The sequence below is a fragment of the Pocillopora verrucosa genome, chromosome 11 (genome assembly GCF_036669915.1).
Source record: "Pocillopora verrucosa isolate sample1 chromosome 11, ASM3666991v2, whole genome shotgun sequence".
NCBI lineage: Eukaryota > Metazoa > Cnidaria > Anthozoa > Scleractinia > Pocilloporidae > Pocillopora > Pocillopora verrucosa.
The window spans coordinates 21023945-21045924 of record NC_089322.1 but is presented as its reverse complement, the minus strand read 5'-3'; the positions used below and the strand labels follow the sequence as shown (position 1 = coordinate 21045924).

General features: G+C 34.9%; 2 protein-coding genes across 2 annotated transcripts; one reads left to right on the top strand and one right to left on the bottom strand.

Moving 5' to 3' along the window:
* Positions 1–974: 974 nt before the first annotated feature.
* Positions 975–14607, bottom strand: LOC131787859 (uncharacterized). The gene is made up of 14 exons (XM_059104933.2): positions 12619–14607; positions 11500–11565; positions 8296–8440; positions 6922–7003; positions 6338–6416; positions 5988–6078; positions 5273–5463; positions 4699–4788; positions 4131–4219; positions 3958–4036; positions 3425–3574; positions 3253–3305; positions 2807–2864; positions 975–2341 (listed from the first exon to the last, which is right to left on the bottom strand). The coding sequence occupies exons 1-14, from the start codon at positions 14464–14466 to the stop codon at positions 2177–2179; spliced, it is 3186 nt and encodes a 1061-aa protein (XP_058960916.2). The 5' UTR covers positions 14467–14607; the 3' UTR covers positions 975–2176.
* A 323-nt stretch (positions 14608–14930) lies between these two features.
* On the top strand, positions 14931–20898 carry LOC131787848 (ras-related protein Rap-1A). The gene is made up of 7 exons (XM_059104917.2): positions 14931–15046; positions 15200–15283; positions 15453–15521; positions 15626–15682; positions 18244–18384; positions 18994–19091; positions 19807–20898. The coding sequence occupies exons 2-7, from the start codon at positions 15227–15229 to the stop codon at positions 19937–19939; spliced, it is 555 nt and encodes a 184-aa protein (XP_058960900.1). The 5' UTR covers positions 14931–15046; positions 15200–15226; the 3' UTR covers positions 19940–20898.
* Positions 20899–21980: the final 1082 nt, after the last annotated feature.

Sequence of the window (21980 nt, the reverse complement as noted above, 5' to 3'; positions counted from 1 at the left end):
GTGACTGATAAAAAACCACATTTCTGATCCACCTAACATCAACGAGTAGCTTATGTGTAGCCGTACCCTCTCCTCCAGGCTACAAGTAGGTGAGCCGTGGAGACAGGTTTTTTGGGTAACGTCACAGAGCATTACATATAAAAAATCTAGAATTAGTGGTTGAAAATGAATGAAAAATTCTTTTTTTTTTCTGATACAGAATGATTACATTTCCTGATGCCATTTCATTTCACTATGCTCAGGGCAGTGGTGTCTGCAGGGTTTGAAGTGTGAGCGCTGATTACAGTTATAATAGGACCTAAAAAGGTCTGATTTATAAAAGGAATTGAACTGATTGAAGTGCAATTTGATGTAAAATCATATTGTGAGACTTTAAAGTCAAACACAGCATCACCTTGATTTGAAATCACAAGTATGTTTTCAGACCAAAATTGCATGACATGAAGTCCAGGTACGGCTTGATTATATCCATTTTGAAATCCCAAAATTCAGTTGCTCATAAACAGGGTTTTTTTTTTTATCTGTGTACAAATATTTTATTGATCCAGTAGAGTGGGGGTTTGAAGAAAGTTGCCGAAGTTGTCGTTCATTTTCCCGCAATTTTATTGGTTTCTTCAAAAAAAGCCTTAAAATCTGATTGGTTGTTGTATTTTAGTACAGCTTCCTCATTGGCTGGGGAAAAGATGCAATTTAGAGAAAACAATGGTGCAGTTTGTGTGTAAATTGTACCAGTGTGAGCCAATCTGATTACAAGGATCACCAGTGATTTCAACATGAATGTAATAAAGTTTGTAATCAAACTGGTTAAACTGGACTTTAGCTTTATGCAATGTGACTTGTTAGCTACTCATATGAAAATCAACTATATTAGAGTTCACTCAGTCCCATAAATTACTGTAAATTTGTCAGTCCTGAATGGTACAAACATAAAAACAACTAACACAAACAATATTAAAACTTAAGTCAAAGTCAGGTCAAGTGAGATGTAAGTACTTTATTAAACTTCTGATAATTTTTAATGATCAATGACCACCAATATTACTTTACATTCTATATTAAATAACATCAGCACAGCACAACTCCAATGCAACAAACTGTTCATTAACAAAGTGTTTGGTACAAAAATATCATAAACCCACAGGAGGATTAATGTGTGTAACAAAACCTTAAATGTAAAAAAATGTAGAAAAACATCCCTGAAGGTGAACACAATCCAAACATAAAATTTCTTTTAACCCGTCTAAAATAAATATCTTATTGGTGAAGTTAATTGTGACACATTTTAAATGCAGAAATTAATAGTCTTTGATTCCAGTTGTTGATTGTATATACTCCTTTGTTCAAAAAATACTGATCATATGTCAAGAATCAAACTAATGGCTATGAGGTGTGAACCAACATATATACAAAATCAAAACAAAAAAATTAATTTCTAGTTCTTAAATATAATTCTTAAAAGTTCCCAAAAAACTAGGACTTAAATCTTTTTCCCTTTCATACTGTTGAGTATTCCCTACATAAAGAACTTAAAGTAACAAGTGAACATCTAAGTTTTGCTTACTTAGAGGATTACAAAGAGAACAAAGCAAAGAAAAGAGTGTGAATTATACAATGCTTCACGTAAAGAGAGGGTTCTCTTGTGAGTACATGTATCTGCAAAGGAGTGAAATCCCCCAACTTGAAATTTTTGTCAAAGACCCTGAGATAATTTTATTGGTTTGATTTTGTTCTAAAATAAATATTTCTATATCATCAATTATAAACCATGGTAAATAAACTTTTCAACTATTTCTGCTCCAACATGAAGCTTTCACAAAAACTTCCATTGGTCTTTTTAATTCCAAAATTGATTCTAGTAACTCTTCCTCTCACAGGGTTTATTCTAAAAATTGTTTATTCAGGGTTTGTCCATAGAAAATTGCATTGCATGTTTTGAGAAGTGACACACATAGTAGTAAATTTATCTCAGACTCCAATGGTTGAAGGCAAAGGAAGATGAAGGGAAGGTGACCAGAAATTTTATCTTTCTCTCTAACAGCAAACTGCTGTTGTAACACCATTCAAAATGGCAACTTCCCAAGACACAATTTCAGCTATGGTTGAGTGCCAGTTGCAAAATTTTAGTGAACAAAATATCCTTGACTAGCTGAATCCTCTGTTGAAAAAAACTATCTGTTCAGCCAGGAGTCAGAAATTCATGTGAAGGAGTGAAGTCCCACAACTTCACAGTTTTGTCGTAAGAACCTGAGACAATGCTATAATCATTGAACTGTAAGCATGTCACACCATCTGTGTGACAACGCAATGTCAGCAAACGCTGTCCACTTTCTAAGCTCCACATCTGTTTTTAAAAAACCAGGAAAAAAAAAGAAATTGTTGAAAAACAATAGTTGTAATTTTCACATGTCTGACAACAACATCATTAAATGTCTTGCTTTTTGTTGTAAGTTCCAAACAGCTTTGGGGTAAAATTTATTGACACCAACAATAATCCTGCCATTCTATTACAATAGGTGTTGGTTTCTCAGGATTGTTGCTTTAACTCTTCAACTCCCATGAGTGACCAGGACAGAATTTCTCCTTACAATATCAATACAATATCAAGCAGACAAGCAATGAGAATAAAGAAAAATATTAATTTGAGGATTACTTGTAGATCAAATATCAAATTCTCTTAACCAACCATGTAGGAATTGTACAGCAGTCAGTATGGGGAAGTACTAATAAGATCTAGGGAGTGAAAGGATTAAAACTTGTGGCCAAGCTAATTCGTACTAACAGCAGCTCACTAAAATCACAATTTTACCTTCAGTGTTTTGTCATCCCCTGCACTCACTATTCTCCAACTGTCTGTCTGAAGACATCTGTCAAATGAGTATAACACATGTATCACAACATCATGGCAGTTAACCAAAATATGAAGTTCCATGCAAAATACTATCAATATTATATAAATTTTAATACATAATTTAATCTAATCTTGAGGAACAGGGATGGTGCAGTGGTGAGAGTGTTTGCCTCCCACTGCTGTGGCCTGGGTTTGATTCCCGAACCTAGAGTCACAAGTGGGTTGAGTTTGTTTTTGGTTATTGCTTCTGCTCCAAGGTATCTTTTTCCAGCTCCTTGGGTTTTCTTCCCTTCCCAAAAAACAACATTCTAACTTCCAATTTAACATGGAAACGGTAGACAAGAAGAGCCACCTAATGGAATGTCCATTGCTAAATTCCCATTCCCATTTATTTATTTAAATACCTTATAACACCAGTGTGACCCTCAGATCTGATCCAATCCAATGTGCCAATGCACTAAAATAGATGAAAATGTAAAAAATTATATCAAACAATATCACATCATTAACAAGAGAAAGGCTACTTACTCTCAAAATAACACAAGGAAACAGTGATCTTTGTGATCATTTGATTACCTTTCCAGTCAGCAGATCCCAAAATTTAAGATTGTGATCCAACGAGCCACTGATAACCTTCTTGCTGTCAAATGTTAAATTTAAACAAGTGACAGCATCATGATGGCCCGTCAGTGTCATAAGACATGAACCCTCTGTCAGGCTCCATACCTGTGAATGAAACACCAACATGATTATAATTATAAAGCAAGTGGAGTCTTGAGAAAGATGCTTTTAATCATTTTGGTTGCTTTGTCAAATGTACTGTCATGTTAAGTCACTAACATTGAAAACTGAGAATACTTCATATAATTATCTTAAATTATTTTAGCTGTATCAGTATGGACATCCTGACTACCCACTTAGCTTATGTTTGTTGTTACTCAGGTATAAATCAATCAGTATTTTTTTCATTCCAGTCTGATTTTCAATAGAAACAAAAGGAAATCTTTAGTTTGTTTGTTGGGTGGTTTGTAGCTTGGTAGGCAGGCAAAATTCCTTTATTACTGATGAACAAATGAATTTTCTACTAGCTTTAGAAGTTTGTTGCTTACCTTAATAGTCTTGTCATATGATCCAGAAACAATTTTTCTGTCATCAAACTGAACACACAGCACTGCAGCGTTATGACCTCTGAATACAAAAATAATGTCATAATCATTAATTATTCTTACATTGGTTATTTTCAAGTGTCAATAACATTGAACAACTTGAGAGTATACACTACCTCAAAGTTAGCTGGCAATTTCCAGTCCTAATGTCCCAGACTTTAAGGGTCTTATCATATGACCCACTCACTACCTTTTCATCATCAACCTGGTGTCAGAGATGAAAAATTATGGAAATGAATTTGTTTCTTAAGGCATTCATGTTAGACATTGCAAGTAATTGTTAATTTAAAAAAACTTTAAGTCATATCATAATATTTTTAATCTCCCCTTAACAAAGCTAAGTTAAAGAAAAAAAATAAATCAAAAAAAAAAAAGGAACAGCTTGGGTGTTGAGATGAGAGCTTGTTAACTAAGTTGTAAGATTTTAAAGTTGTGCCTCTCAAGTTTTCAGAACTGTTTCAAGTTCTTTCCATCCTGAGGTCACTCAGTGCTTTGATGAGGCTCATGAATGTAAATATGGAGAAAGTCCTTTATGGCATAATGATAATGATAATGATAAATATACATTTATCTCAAGCATTTTCCATATGAGTATGCTCTAATGTACTTTAAACATTTTGTGGGGGACTTTCGCCTGAAGGCATGGAGCAGTTTTCCAATTTTTGAAGATGGCAGGCTCTTTACCTGAAGGCAACGGACTGTGTGCATGTGACCAACCATAGTCACTTTACATGAAGCACCACTCCAGTATGACTTGAATGACAGATCCCACACCTTTATAAGGTAAAAAATTTACAGTATTTGAAATAAGCAGAAATTAACCATTAATCCTTTAACTCCCAGATCAAATTTGTAATTCTCCTCACTCAATCATACAATTCTTATAATGTTAGTTCAGAGAACTTAGTATCAGATCAACTAATTATCCCCTGATTGATATTTTTCTTTATTCTCATCACTTATCTGGTTGACATTGTATTGATATTGTAATGAGAAATTCTGTCTTGGTCACTCATGGGAGTTAAAAGGTTAACACCCTAACATCAGTATGCATACTCTCCATATCAATCTCCATAGCATCCTGAGGTGCTGACAAGGAGAATTTGTTTTACAATCAAGAGCCTTTTTGGTTGGTGATCATTTCCTTTATTCCTACGACCTTAACGTGTGATTCAGGGATGATATTGTAATGAGAAATTAGATGCTGGTCACTCCTAAGGTCAAAGGGATGACCAGGTATAACTGATGTTCAACATACCTTAATGGATCTATCCACAGACCCACTAACCAATCTGTTTCCGTTAAGATTTAAACATCTAACTGTCCCTGAGTGACCAGCTAGAGTCAGTACTACATCACAATCACCGCTATGAATATCCCAGACCCTTATAGTCTTATCATAGGAACCACTTGCAATCCTTGTGTCATCAAATTGAACACATGAGATGCCTACAAATAAAATTAATTCATTTTGATCCCCACCTCAACTACATTTGCCAATCTTTAAGATAACCACACAAGCCAAGTATTAACACAAAATATCATTATAAAAGTCAGGAGGGAGGGGTGGGAAGATACAAATTAAGATAAGGAAAGGAACCTGTCAATTCAAGTAAGCTTTGTCATAGTTTGTGCATCTCACAACTTTATCCAAAATCAATCAAGATTGCCATTTTCAATTTGTATTTCTGTTCTTCACTGTTAACTCTCCTTAGCTGGATTAAAATGTCCTTCAAAGTCAAGTTTGAAAAATCTTTCAAATCACAGTGACTATAATTGTGAATTGTCTTAAATTTTTCCACAAATTTTAACAATGGTAGAGCTTTTCTCTAAACTGCATTCCATCCCAAAAATATTAAAAAACTTTGAAGTAGTAAAATAATTAATGATGAAAATCATTATTAGTAATTCATAAAATGAAACAATGTTTTAACAGCCTAAGGAAGGCAACATACTCAAAACAAGAAGTTTACCTTGGGTGTGGCCCTCAAATGTGCGAACATTACACTTTCCTTTTAACCAATTCTGATGTAAAAGATACCTTGATGCAAACATCTTCTTCCACTAACAACACAATCATAAATAATAGTATATCATTGGTAAAAATTACTATTTTCGCTCATCTTAATAATTCTAATACAGAATAAAAGTGATTGTTACAGTAGCTATAACTGTAAACTTTTTTCCTTTGTAGCATTATTAATAATTGTTTTTGTTAATAGGTATGGCCTAAAAATGACACTCAAACCCCATATAATCATAGAACTTAAAAACTTATTGAAAAGGTATTGAAAAATAAATTATTAAATCTGCTGCAGTATACCTGAACTGTCCCTTCAGCCATAGTGTATTTCTTTTTTTCTTTCTCCTCCCCAATCCTTGATAACTGCCAGTCAGGGCGCCTACAGACAGGAAAACATTCACGGCATTGTACTGGTATTGATTTTCATTCTATCGTACCCATTGAAAATCCAAGGATGTTGGAAGCTTACTTTTTAGAATACTTAGACTACTACTGAAAGATGTAAAATATACTCTTAGCCCAGTCCTCTGACATGCTCATCATTTCCCTCCTGTAAATAAATTCAGCTTTAATAAAATTTTGGTTCCCTTCAAACCTCATCTTCTTTATTCCCAAAGGATATTCAACATTTAATTAGTTGCAGGTTCCCCTTTAAAAATTGTTGCTTTTGTTTACTGACCCCTAACTCATTTGACTCATGGAAAATTGCCAAGAATGATGACATATTTCATTCCTGGGCCCTGTATAGACCCCATTAAAATCTGAAAGATCATTAAGCAAGATAAGCATTCAAAACAATGTCCAATATCACTCAAATAGATGAGCACCAAGCAAATAACTTACCACACTAAGTGTTACTGAAACAAGGCATTTTTAAAACCTACCCGCAGAGACTTTTCCATAGTAGGGGGTTACTGGCCAAGTTGTTCCATGTGTGATTGACTTGACTACTTCGACACAAACTCACTGGGAGAAAAGTGATTCAAATTCATATTTATTCAAATCTGTGTGTTTTATCCAATAAAGGAAGACAATAATCTCTGGCCCAGCCTTATGTTGTTGATTATGCCATAACTTAGATGACAGAACTACACAATAAAATGCCAAACTGAGAAGCCAGTCATCAGCCAATTTGTCATCCCTCTACCCCAAAATACTCATAAAATAAACAGCAATTTAAGAATTTCACTGTTTGTGTGAAGTCAAATTAAATCTCTGTGCAGTCAGTGGCAATCCAATTAAAGGAAATACATGCACTGATCAGTGATTCTGTAACAAAATTCAAACAGGTCTATTCGACACCCTCCTAAAAAATATCATTACCCCTCCTCCCAGACTAAACTCTATAAGTCCTTCCCATATTTGGTATAAGCTCACTCCCATGGTCCTCTCTGTCTCAATACCAAAACACATGCACTGGTATAAGAACATCTACTATGATCTACTGCAGACAGCCTTCTTCAATTTTTTTTCCCATCCAAACCTTCAGAGCCAATCTTATTTTTCTGTGAGGTAAGTTATGTCACACCTTCTGAATTACACAAAAAAAGACAGTTGTCATATGCTTTATAATAATAATAATAATCACAGTCTTTCTACAGTTTGCCTCATCCACTGGTGGTTTTCAGGCAAGTCCTGTTTTTTAAAAACTAAAAACTAAAATCTTCAAATGAAAAACTAATAATAATAATTAAACTAAACTTAATAAAATAAAGCAAAAAACTGCTTTTCCAGCTCTGTTTAATCCTCTGGACCTATGTTGTATATCATTTTTAGTCCTTTCAAATTCTCATATCTTATAGGAAGCAGAAAGCAGGAGTAACAAAACACCTTAAATAACAAATAAATTATGCCAAATTGCTGTTTCACTGGTAGCCCTCTCTGGCATGAAGAGATTGAGAGTGAATTGTGTGATCATTGTTTTGTCTATGGCAGAATGTATGTTTTGGTGTTTGGATGCTAATAACTCTCTTGGTGATATACATGAAAAAATTATATATGTCTGACTGGCTAAAAATGAGTGCATTTTTCATATAACATGATAGTAAAGTTGTAACACAAGTGAAAATTACAAAGAGCACTGCCAAAATTTTGTCTGTCTTGACTTTCTGTGATGTGTTTTTCAATCCCATGTAAAAGTTGTCTTTAAAAATTTGCTTGTGCTTATTAACACTACATTGCACTCGAAATCATTTTGTTACATATGTAAACAAGAGGCAATTCCTGCAACAAGGAAAACATCAATTTGAGTACCTTACCTAAGTCAAGAAAGGACAGAATGTGCAATGCCACATGATGTGGTAACCAAGCCAACATATCCTGACAATTTGGAGGGCAGCTTTTATGGAGAACAGGTTCCATGGCAACAGACAGCATATGCATTTGGGGCAACTCACATTCTTCCTGTAAAATAAGAAAAAAAATTACATTCTAGCTACTAGTGGACAAGTGTTTTTTATCAGTCACAGAACAAGCCTACCTTAGCTCACCTTCATTATGGTTGGTTACATCAACTGATCTATTAATTCACCATTAAAATAAATGTGATTTCTGGTTTTTTGTTTCCTTGAGTTAAATAGTAAAATGAAAAGAATGATGAAAAGAAATGCATGAAAATAAGTTTTCTCTCCACCAGAGGTTAACTGCTATGAACCTTTTCCTGACCTCCTTCACATCTGCTTTAAAAATAACATATTTATGTTTTGATGTTTATTTTTAGAATTCCAATTTAAATGTGTCATTGCAGTTAAAAATATCAATGGAAACTGATGTTTTGATGTTTGTTTATAGATTGCAGTTAAAAACAATGATTTACTTTTGTATGTTAGCATAATTATACATTAATTGGTTGAAAATGTTCTGCCAGATATCTCCTTATTTCTATCATACATGTAACATTTATTTACCCCATGAGGAATGATACAGGCAGTGACAGCTTATTTCAAGCCTTATAAATCCAAAATATTCACTTCAAAACTGTTTAGCATGAGAATTTGAGTATCTGGAGAGTGACTACATCCATCTTATTTCATTCAATCTAACATTAATTTAATGCAGCATATATTTCATGAAAAAACACTCAATTTTTTCCACATGCAAACAAAAAAACATCACCAAACTGATCTAAGCACTCATATATTACTGATATAAAGCACTTTTATACAAGATATTTTTTAAATAAGCATAAGCTCCTAGATTATCATTATTAGCAAGAACATAATGAAAATCAGGAGATATTTTATGGTAAAGTAAGAAGCTTAGTTTACAAAATCAATTAGAAATGTTAATTAGCATCTAATTAAGCTAATAAACAATACCATACAAAATGAAATTAGCTCATTAGAAGGGGTTACAAACAAAATTATCCTTTACCTGCAATATACCTTTTAGCTTCAAACATCATAGATTATACATTGTAACTGCTTTAATATTAATTATCCACAAATTCTGCTGTTAATATTTCTTCAGCTAATAGTCTCACCTATCTGTGTTTAAATTTGTGCAAATTAAGTGTGGTCAGAAAAATCTTTTCATCTAGTCTTGATTTTTAATTGTGATGGTTGTTTATCAGTTTCTTTTAAAACAAAAATGGAAATTTTTAGAATGAAAAAAGATCAAAATAAATATTTAAGAGTAACATCTACCACCAAAGTGTGTTCTGAACATTTAAAAGACCAGAATTTTCAGTTAGGCATTTGATCTTGGAGACTGAAAGACAGTGCCTGTCTTCCATTGTTTTAATGGTCAGCCAGAGGCTATTTAAAAAAGAAACAGTGTTTCATTTCCAACACAGTAATATTAGGCATGGCTGTCAAAGGTCAAGAAAATCCAGGGAAAAAGGGATTACTTCAAGGCATGGGAAAAGTTTGGAAATTTCACTTTGAGTTTAGGGAAAATTTACATCTTTGAAAGAAGTCAGAGAAAAGAGAAATTTCGAGTAAACATGAAGTTCTCCATCTTGTCTTTCATGATGAAAGATGGTGACACTTTCCTTTTTGATGTTGATTATGTACAATGTGTGGAACAGTCAACAGATTCCTGACCACCATATCCCTTTCCTTTATAATGCAAGTTAAAGTTGGTTCGTGAATGAAATCATACACTTTCATTTTCTTCTGAACATTTCATGGACATGAAAGATACTGGATGGGTAAAATAAGCTTATGTTTGGTTTTAAAGAAAATTAATCCTTTTTCTATGTTACCTTGAGGAATTTTCAACTCATGTACACTGTATGTGACTTCCTGAAAGTTTTAATTTTTGGGTGGCTGTGTGGAGAGGTTTGAGGTCATTATCAGGATTTGCTTGTGAAATTGTTAATTCAATTGGTCAAAGAAATTTATGTTTGTCAGATATAGGATAGTTTGAATTGTATAGGTTGTCCTGATTTCTTGAATTTTTAGAGAAATTAACAACTGCTGGTGATTTAGTTATTTGAGAATTGAGACGGCAGTTGACCTCACCTAATTTTTAAGTATTCTGAGTCAGCATAAACCAAGAGTTAGACATGAGATTTATAAATCTCTTCGACAATGCTTAGTAGTTTCTCATTGACAGATAGTATTTTGGATAGAATAGGTTCTCTCAACTTCTGGAAATTTTCAGAAAAATTTGCAACTGTGGGTCATTTAGTCATTTGAGAACCATGATCAGCAGTGGACCTCGTGCAATTTCTTAAGTGTCAACATCCATGGCTCTGTATTCTGAGAAAGCCTACACCAAGCTTTAACAAAAGAGTTATAAATCCCCTCAAGATCTCTAAGCAGTTCCTCATTGACATATTTGTCAAATTTTCAGAAAAGTATCAGACTGTTGGTCATTTAATTGTTTGAAAAATTTGACTGGCTGCCAGTCATATAACCAGAGCATACAATTAAAATGAAACAAAGGAAAGTTACAGTTTTCGAAAAAGTATAGCTTTGTTCTAACCTTAATTTGCAAAATCACCATAAAGTTTGTGATGCATTTGCTACCCTTTTGCACCTGTTTCATAGATTTTTTTTTAAATCTTTATAGATCATATGCTCAAAAGTTTGTTTTCCAGCTTGAGGTGATTATAATCTCAATTTCAAATGCCTTTCTTATGCAGTTGATTTCTATATTACCACAGTGGTTTGAGCACTGATTCATCTGTAAATATGAAAATTTTGGCAACAGAAAAAACAGTGTCACATAGGAGATATTGTTAAAAGCACAAACTTGAGCGGCCATTTTGAATTCTTGTTTACCCATTTAAAACCATGTGACCACATAGCTAAAAATGTCTATTATGATAACACTTATTTTTAGTTATGAATAGTATATGGCCCCTAATTGCTGAATTTTAGAGACAGAGTGAAATGCAAACAATACAGAAAAAAAAAACTGCAAGACCTGAATCTGTTCAGCCTTGCTTTAAACTATCACAGCATGCCTGTTTTTTAATGATACTTCTGAGATCATTTTATTAGTAAGAAACTCACCAGAATTTTTCGAATTAAAATGTTCTTCTGTTCATCATTGAATTCTCGGAACCACTGCAAAATATCCTGAAAATAGAGAAATAGGTTCCAAAAAGGTGATTAGCCTTGAATGTGTTCCAACTGATAATGCACAAAGAAATGTTTATAGCGATACTGGCCCCAGTTTTTCGAAAGTTGGATAATGCTATCCACTAGATAAATCTCTATACTGTGGATAATGCCATATGTTTGGCTATTGCTTATCTGCCAGATAGCAATCTATCTATTGGATAGCATTTATCCGACCTTTGTAAAACTGGACCCTGGATGTTAATACATTGTTAATGAAATCTAATTTGAAACAATCTAAAGAAAAAAGGATCTTTGGAAAATACTTTTATGTCTGGAATGATGTCAGTTACCATTAATAATATTACATAGATGTCTTCTTTGCGAGGCTTTTTTTAAACCCTTCCACTCCCATGAGTGACTAAGAAAGAATTGTGCCTTACAATATCAATACAATATCAAGCAGACAAGTGATGAGAATAAAGAAAAATATCAATTAGGGGATCATTGTAAGTTGATTCACTAACAAATTCTTCTAAATAAAAATGTTCTTCTGGTCTGGCCCACTGAAACCCTGGACGTTCCTCACAGTAGCCTGGCTCTTTACCAACATTCAATCTAATTACTTGGTGTTCTTCCTTATTGTAAGCAAGACAAGTAAAAAAAACATGTCAAACCCATAGAGCAATCCTTGTGCCTGTTGATAAGAGGTACTACAGGGGTAAATTTCACCAATTACCCCCTGAATAGGAGAACACTGATTGCTGACCAAGCTAGGTTGCAGTCTAAAATAGGACCTCGCAAACTAAAACTCATACTACTAGGACTTCTCTTTGACCAAAACTCTCAATTATTTCCTTGTGTGTTTATCTTCAATCTATTACCAGTTTACTTTAAACTCTCTCAATCACAAACCTGTTTTGGAATTCTTTTGGAGTTTTGAGTAGGCAGATTCTACCCTACGTTCAATAACTTACATTTACACAGTATTTTCAAATCAAGCATCCACAGAATTCAATCTGCCATACTTTCCTAAATGCAAAAAAAAAGGTGGAATTCAAAAGGAGTTACCTCACTGCGCTTTTTAAACTGTGGTCCATCAACAGTAGGCTTTCTCTGCCAAATCATTTGATTTCCTGACCATAAACTTTGCCCATGACCATAGTGACCAGGAGAAGAAGTCCTTACTTCACCTCTTCTAATTTCATCCTTCAAAGAACGTTTTTGGGATGCAAGAGCTGTACCTTTTTGTGCATCACAATGAGCTGTAGCACAAATTTCATTCTCTGTTCTGGTATCAATGGATTTTACGCCAGACGCAACTGCAGGGAAGGAGCTATCTCCATTGATAATGGAAGAAACTGAATGTTGTCGGACAGCTTCCAATTTGTGGACCCTGGCATGATGATCTTGGTTATCTATAGCTTTGTTATTGTCAATGCTTGCAAAAACATTTTCATGCACAATACCATCTTCTGATGTAAAATCACCATAATTGTACTTCACCACATCAACGTCTTCATTTACAGAATCAACCTGTGTCATATACTCAGATGAATCACTTGGCAGTGACAGCTTCTCCTTCTCTGAATCCTCATCAGAAGAATCAACAGGACTAGATGTCATACAGGTACTAGAACACTCTCCCTCTAACAGAAAAGCAGAAATGGTTGAGTTTTGACTTTCACTGCTTCTAACAGCAAAACTAAGAAAGTTGTTTGAACAGTTTGCTACTTGAGTGCTGCTGATGAGTTCGTCATGGACCAACTTGTTCTCATCCTCATTTTTCCTCAGTATCTCATGATTTGGAATAGCAGCTGTATCATGATGTTGGGTAATGATGTCTGATCCCCTTGTTAATGAAACTGTTATTGCCCTGTCATTTTCCAAATCAGACTTGACAGTCAAACTGCAGGGACTTGTGCATTTAGAAAAAGAGTTGTCACATGTTAACTTCTCCTGCATCTTCGGTTGTAAAATTTTAAGAGCTGTCTCTTCTTGATAAAGAACTGGACTTTTATAGAAGTGAATTGCACCAATAGTTAAACCATTCTGATTTCTAATGTGCCCACCGTGCTCTAAGTGAGTTAAATGAGGGGTGCTTCTCACTCCTCGGTACTGTGGCAAAGAAGAGTTTTGTTGCACTCTTGAAGAATCAAATCCGCTGAAAGATGCTCGTTTTTTTATACTAGTGACACGTTTTTGCTTCAAAGGTGGTGAAAGCAGATGAGCGTTTGAGGAGTTTTCAAGATGTGATCTTTTCTTTCGAGGCCAGCTGTTATAAGCTGGTCCGGAAAAGCTTACACTGCGTCGAACTGGAGGAAATGTTGGAGCAGTGATATTATCAGGAATTCTTCCTTCATTTAATGACAAGTCGTGTAGTGGGAGAGATAAGACGCTTTTCACGTTCTCTTTGGCTTTCAGCGGTGATCGGTTCATTTCCTTAGCTATTTCATTGAGCAAGCTGTTGTTGCTTGAAGTTCTATGTAATCGGGACATTCGCCTCTCACAGTTAAAATCATGGAAGGTCCCCGTCGCTGTTCCGCACTCCTGTACAGTGACTTTTTTTTCGACAACTTCTGGGCTCAGATCGTCGCCAAATTGCCTTTCTTTGCGTCGTTTCAGATATTTGATGCTTCGGTTCTTCCGTATTTTATGCTTGCTGGAAGTCTTTTCAACTTCGAGTTCTCTCGGATCACGAACTAAGTCCAAATTACTGTTTGTGCTGCTCTTCAGCAGCTCAGCAGCGCTTGCTCCAGCACTTTTGCTGTCTTTCCCTCCTTTTGCTTTTCTAGTAAACCAAACAACCTTTTCCCAAACCCGAGAACGAGATTTCGACGGCCTCTTTAGAGTACCGTTTACACTCGAGCTCGAGTCACCTACAACCTCCTGGAAGGAATTGTTTTCATTCGGTTCCATCTTTGAGATTGCTATTTATATCATGATTTTAAAAGTCTTAAATTAAATAGCGGCTAATTCCACCCTCATGAAGGGCTTCGTTGTTATTTGCAAAACTAAACCGACACAATTAAATTCAAGCTTCTTCCGCAGCGCCATCTTTTCTTCATGTGTGCAAGTCTTGCTGGGTAATTAACTATAATATAACTCCCAATAAAAATGAACAACACTTAAAAATATTAATTAAAAATATTTGTTACAAATCTAGCTTGATACGGAGAAAAATGCGACATGTGGCCTTAGTTAGTTGTATAAAATACAATTTATGGATGAAAAATTTGTGTTTGTAACACGTTATACCCCAAATACTTGTTTAAAATGACAAGGCAAAAACCGTCCAAGGGTGACTAAGTATTTCATTCTACCCACCTCCCCGTCAGTGCCAAAAATAGCCGTTTGAAAGTGAGGCTATATAAAACAGTTTCGTCCAGAGTGACGTACACACCCGTTCGTATTGCTCCGAATCGTCGTGAAGGAGCGTCCTAGCTTGTGTATATTGTTTTCTTTTTAAAAAACCAACCGTTGTTTCAGCCTGCTGAAGGTAACCTTTTGTCGTTTCTTGCTCTTATTCATCCCTGTACATAACAATTTTGATTTATTTGGCAGCGACGCGTGAACCGTTGCCAGTTTTCGCCTCGTAACATTCGTCAGTGCCATGCTATGGCGGTGTCTCAATGAGATTTTCATGTTTTAGGTGTCGAAGTGAAGTTTCCTTTCCAAGATGCGTGAATACAAACTGGTTGTTCTTGGTTCTGGAGGAGTTGGCAAGAGTGCTCTGGTAATGATAGCGTGAAACTCCTTTAAATCTGTCTATGAAACGAGAATTGATGTTCTGTGTATTGATTTCTCACGGTAGGAATATGAAGAAGCAGCAATATTCTAAACTGTATCAGTCGAAGTGATTAGATCTTTTATTAAGCTTTGTATTTTCTCTTTTTCTTTATCAGACTGTTCAGTTTGTGCAAGGAATTTTCGTCGAAAAGTATGACCCGACGATCGAAGATTCATATCGAAAAGTAAGTATACTCGAAGTGAGAATCAATGTCGACCGGCGCCCGTTTTTCACAAGCCGATATTCTCTTCTGACATTTCGTGTCAAATTTTTGTTCTTTTACCCCAGCAAGTTGAAGTCGACGGGCAGCAGTGTATGCTGGAAATATTGGACACAGCAGGAACGGTAAGTTGGACCACTATTTTGAGAAAGTTGGTTGGGAAAGAGTATCAATCCAACTTAAAGCCATGAATATGTATATTTCTTGTCAAATGAACAGCTTGCTGTTACAAAACTCATAACAACTTCTCTATTTACCCATAGCATTTTATAACTTCTTCGGAGCTATGTAAACAGGAATAGCTTTGGTGTGCGAAAATTTTCCTCTAATCGCTCGGTGATGTATTGGTTAGGTGCAGAAGTCTGATGTCGGCAAAACCATATTTTATTTATTTTGAGTGTGCTTGCAAAAGAGAAATTGGAAAAAAATTTAAATATCGGAACCTAGAATGTTTGTCAAAAATTTTCACTCTCTCTGGATTTTCTCTTTTACTCAGAATTTAATCAGCCTGTTTGCCGTGCAAGAAGGTTTACGTGTTAAGTAATTAGCCCTAATTAAATTGAAAATACTTAATCTCACCCCTCTATTATTTATGGTTTGAATATTCTAATTAGTTCATCTTGCGTGTAGCCAGATAAGCAAATTAAAACCAATAATTTTACAATCATGTTTGTCAGAAAAAATGATATTGAGCCTGCTCTTCCTTAAAAATTTCACCCATGACTAAGGTTAGGTTTGATAATGATTTTATGGAAAGATATGTGATAAACTCCAGAAGGAGAGACATTATTATTAGCAAATGTGTATATCTGGCTATTGGGAGTTGAAGACACTCAAAATTTGTTAAATAATTGGTTTGGTTTAAGTGTTTGTCACATGCTTGATGGTTGATGGCTAGTTACTCCCATATCCAATCTTAATTAAGATTAATGTCTATATATTTGTGTACTGGCTTCTAAACATGAAATTTGGTAGCTTTTCTGTCCTCATAAATGTTTTGGAAACAAATTGGTGTTATTTATTTGTCATATAATTGCATTTGGTTGTAAAAATTTGGCACATATAACAAACCAAGAGGAATATGACTGTGGTAGTCTAGGAAAAATGCTCAAAGTAATCTTAGATTGTATATTGCATATTTTTGTGAAAAATTATATTAATTATATATCACATTTTGGCAGCTGGTAATATCTTCCTGCTGGAAAGATATCTAACATAAATAGACTGCACTTGGTCTTTTCCCTTCTGTAAACGGAGTAAAAATATTTTTATACTAGTTAAAACTTAAATGTTTCTCACAACCCAGTGTTCAGATTCCAATCATACCCATTTGTTATCTACAAGTTCATGTTTACTTTCAAACTGGGAAGATGCCAACATCATCAAACCCTTCATAACACAGCTTTCTCACATTTCCAACCCCAAGAACTGTAGTAATTCTATTTTCCAGAAGTTTCCTTTACATAGGGACAAACATTTACCTTGGTTTGAAATATTAACTTTGTTTAATAGAGTACTCTTAAAGGTTTTATACAAATATTTGTACCTTTTTGTTAACATTAAATATCTCACAAGAATGGTAAGTACTAAAACTAGACTGCACTAGACCACGACAGAACTTTCTAGATAATGGGAACATGCCAGAACGTGCTGGAACACTGAAACAAGCCAGAACGCCACAAAACATTGTTAAAAATAACACAAATGAAAAAGAAATGGAAAGTATGTGCAACATGGGTGAAATAGTTGAACAAGTTTGTGGCCAAAATCTCTGCATGGAGAGACACGACAAAGCCTCTACACTGAAAATTGCCAACTAACCCACTTTCAGGAAACTTGAATACAGCAAACTGAGAAAAAAGTCTGTGATAAGGAATAAGTGAATAATGAATTTACACATAAATTATGGTATGTTATCCAATTTTTGCACAGCATAGAAAACTACAGAATAGATTGCTACCTAACAGACCAAAAAAAACGTAATTTCTTTTTTGTAATATAAAAGGCAGAGACATGACCAAAGATTGAGGTGATTACTGCAGATTACAGCTGCAAAAATAAAAATGGTACACTTATAAAATACTTTTTTTTCCATGTTGGATGAAGAACAACACAACTACAATGCATCCATGATACTAGTACTCCAAAACATCTATAATTAGGTTACTGGTCAATGGGCGCAAACTGAATACAATTTGAGTTTTGATTTTTATACATTCTTGTGATTAATATTTTTGGGGTTCTTAGTTTTATTTTTTTTTTTTGATATTTTAAGTGGTGTTCTACCATGTTCTGGCATGTTGCAATGTTTCTGGTTGTTCAAGTGTTCTGGCATGTTTAGGTTTTCTGGTGTGTTCCGGTGGTCTAGTTTTCCATGTTTTTAGTAAAAGCTAACTAGAATAGTTATTGCAAACCCTCAGAACTTACCTTAGCAGTCTTTGAAGTAAACCTTTTTATTTGCCTTGTAATTGAGCATTACAATTCTCATCATATTAATTTTGAGAATTTCCTTTTAGATCAACCAATAATCCCCTAAGTGATAATTTTCTTTATTCACATCACTCTTCTACCTGATAACATTTGAAATTTTAGGGAGAAATTCTTTTTTGGTCACTCATGGGAGTTAAAGTGTTAATGCAACTCTAATCAAGCACTGATTCCACAGAGTTATTGTTGTGATTTACAGGAACAGTTTACAGCCATGCGGGATTTGTACATGAAGAATGGTCAAGGCTTTGTTTTGGTCTACTCAATCACAGCGCAATCTACGTTCAATGACCTTGGGGACTTGAGAGATCAGATTTTAAGAGTGAAGGACACAGAGGATGTAAGTGAAGACTGATATGTATCCCTTAGTTTGTGAGCTGGTCCATGTTATTAACGCTTCTGTACAAGCATGTGTTTGCCCTCTGTAAAGTAAGAGGCCATGAGATACACAAACCAGCAAGAAATCTGCTTGGGGTCTGACTCTGATAATTAGTGCTAGACTCATAACAAACAATGTAACCAATCAGGACCCAGTTGTTCAAAGGCAGTTAAGTGTTAACCCAAGGTTAAATTTTATTCTGGGTTTCTTTATTCCTTTATTCAAAAGCCTTTTTGGGATAATTTCTTGTCTTCCTTTTAGAGCCAAATAGTCATATTCTAGACAAAAAGAATTTGACTGAATTTTCTTTTAAAGCTATCAGATATCAAATCAGATTTCACACTAACCTTGGGTTATCTTAATCCAGCTTTGAACAACCTGACCCAGATTTCAAGACTTGTTTCAAGTAAAAAATCAAATTGCAGGTAAATGAGAGACTAAGAAGCCATTATGTGGCAAACAAGCTATATTTTAAAAGAAAACAGCAACAACAAAAAATACAGAATTTGAAAGCTGTGTGGTGATATAAAGCATAAACAGAACTATTTACATGTGTTAATTTTTACATAGGTTCCAATGGTCCTTGTTGGTAATAAATGTGATTTGGAAGATGAAAGAGTGGTTGGGAAAGACCAAGGACAAAACTTAGCAAAATTATTTAATAACTGGTGAGTGTCTATGTAAGATCCAATCTATCAGAGGGTAACTACATGTTAGTTGGGGAAGGAGTAGTCAACAGAAAATTTTATGCATTTTTTTGGAAACACACAATGTTATGAAATGCAATCAGGATATACAGAGCTCTTGGCAAACCATATCATAGGAAACAAAAGCACAAAAAAATGGACTAACAAAGAGAAATAGCTAAATATCTGGCTAGTGATGAGGGACATAGGTAAACACACAATGTCAACTTTGCTTGTTGAGCCAGGAGCTTGGAGAATGGGCTAGAGACCTTAAGGAATGGAATAAGGGATATGGGTTGTAATGAAATGAAAAATCACAAACAAGTGCTCTGAAAAATTTGTGTTGCTATCAAACTCCCCTTGCATGATATTTGCAGAAGTTTCCTTCCCACCCTCCTCTCAAGAATAGCATTCACTGCCATGTAGGTTTTACTTTTAACCCTTTAACTCTCAAGATATGACTGTTAATTCTGCTCTCTAGCTGCTTAACATTTCCTTGTAAATTAGTGATAAGAACTTAGTGCTAGATCAAGATAACAGCTTCTACCTGATAAGTTTCAATATCCTTGTTGCCTGTTTGCTGGTTGATGTATGTATATTAGTGGAGAAGTTTCACATTAATCTCTTCTGGGAGTTAAGGGTTAAGTTCTCAGTGTTACAGCCATTTTGACTTTCTCATCCCACTTGCTATTTTCAGCGCCTTCCTTGAAACATCTGCAAAATCAAAGATCAATGTGAATGAAATATTTTACGACCTAGTCAGACAGATAAACAGAAAAACACCAGAAACTAAGAAGAAGAAGAAGAAGAAGGGTTGCGTGCTGTTGTGATGATTCCATTTGAACATTTTTCAGTAGAAAAACTGGAGATCTGCGTCAGATGTTTGTGACTGAATGACTTATGATTCAGGCTGAACATCCAAAATTGTTTGTAAATTATTTTGTGAACGCTGCTGGCAGAAGATGGGAAAGGAGAGATCAGACAGTAAACTAAAGTTATCATAACAGACTTGTGGTTGTTTTACATACAAATTGTAGGACAACTTGGGAAATATTTTTAAAATACAGTAAAAACATAATTTTTTTATGTTGAACATGTACAGTACTTACTGTAAAATCTCTGCTTGAATGATGTGAGTGCTAGATAGATAGTAGACATAGTCTTGGGGAATAAGAGAGAGGTTGGGAAGGAAGTTCTCTAAGTTGTAAGCTTTTTATTTACAGTGTTGTGTGGTTTTCTGACGTTGTAAAATTCATGCGTTTTTATGCAATTTATTTCTTTTATCTTTTTTCTTGTTTAAGTGACTACTGAAATAAACTTTTTATATGTTAAGAATTGCTCTTAGACGTTGATCTCTACAATTCGTAGATCAGTATTCTATCATGACTTCATGGAGAACACAATTCCTTAACTGTCTTGTGATCATTGCCTTCATGTGTTGTATGATAATTACAATGATAAAATTATTACAAATCGTCAGTGGAATCCAGAAATCTTTGAATTCATGATAGAGTGCAAATTATCCAGACAGTCAGCATTTTAATTTGTAACGTTTTGGTTCATTATTATTTGTATTTGAATCAAGCCATCATTTCCATGCGCATTTTGACATGGCAAATGATTTGCTTGAGATATTACTTGAACTGAAGAGAATTAAGTATGGATCACGAAAGTCCCACCACGGCCAAAAACTATTGCAACAAAGGTTTATAAAAGCCAATTTTATTTGGATTGTTTTCATCAATTTATTCCTATATCTCAGATGATAATAAAACGTAGTGTGAAAGAATCTATGACGTGTGTGTTGCTTTTTACTTAGCACTGTTTGTTCTTACTCAAAGAAATCCTGTGTGTTACGAAATGCAAAAAAGTTGTTGCTATATTGTAAATTTTTCGATGATTCTTTCGGTTCCTTCTAGCCACTTCCTCGTCGTATTAGAATCACCATATTTGACCGCGTTTGATGCAAAATGGATGATGTCAAAGAGAATAATAACTGTGATGAGGCCCTTTATTCGCGCCGAGAGGAAGTTTGGACGATCATTCTTTTACCGATAAACGCTTTAAGGTATCGTCTATAAAAAAAACTCGTTACCAGGCTTTCTCTTCTTCCTGCTGTGCGGGGCGATAGAGGGCCCTTCCTCATTCAAAGAAGGCTGAACGAAAGGACAAGTTCTCTCTCAACTATTGAGCTTAATGGCTGGCTGGGCTCCTAAAAGTAACCGCTGACCTCTGAAACTCTTCTACGTTCATAAATGTTGAACGTTTGAGACACGTGACTTCATATCTCATGACTTCAAGTCAGTCCTTGGCTCGTCAGATGTTACACAGATATATTCAAAATGTCCATCTCCTGCAAATAATCCACGAATAAAATAAATCTTCCGAACGAAAGCCCCCTGAGATTGATTTCATTCGAACGTGGGAGACCTGGGCAAGACTCGAAGTAGTTCTTACGCTGAGTAACCCCACCCAGGGATATCCCGCGCGTCTTGGGAACTCATGGGACGTCTGTGAATTAGACTTCAAAGTCGTTATGCTGGTTATGCTGCAAAATGAATGAGACGGCAGTTGGGTAACTTTAATATATGACTATGAGTTTCTTAAAAGTTGGTGAAATTGTTTTAGCACCATTCAAGGATTCCAGGGGCTCTATATCCATGTTGTCACTGAATTGAAAACTCTGATTGGTTTACGTCAGTAAGGCTTGTCGTTTTTGAGCGAAGAACGATGACACAGATGAAGGACTTTTCGACGTGGTGAGCGAGACATTTTAAAACCAGATCCAGACAAAAAGGGGAAATAATAATTGAAAAAGAGACGATGCGTCATCACTCACTAATTTTACTTCAGACTGCTAAGCACGCTTAA

Excerpts from the sequence above, each read along its gene's own strand:
- LOC131787859 (XM_059104933.2), bottom strand. The coding sequence starts at position 14,466 with ATGGAACCGAATGAAAACAATTCCTTCCAGGAGGTTGTAGGTGACTCG. Across the intron at positions 11,566-12,618 it reads AGTTTAAAAAGCGCAGTGAG|GATATTTTGCAGTGGTTCCG; the intron begins GTAACTCCTTTT and ends CTCTATTTTCAG. Across the intron at positions 4,789-5,272 it reads CTGTGGATAGATCCATTAAG|GTGTGGGATCTGTCATTCAA; the intron begins GTATGTTGAACA and ends TACCTTATAAAG.
- LOC131787848 (XM_059104917.2), top strand. The coding sequence starts at position 15,227 with ATGCGTGAATACAAACTGGTTGTTCTTGGTTCTGGAGGAGTTGGCAAG. Across the intron at positions 15,683-18,243 it reads TATTGGACACAGCAGGAACG|GAACAGTTTACAGCCATGCG; the intron begins GTAAGTTGGACC and ends TGTGATTTACAG. Across the intron at positions 19,092-19,806 it reads GCAAAATTATTTAATAACTG|CGCCTTCCTTGAAACATCTG; the intron begins GTGAGTGTCTAT and ends TGCTATTTTCAG.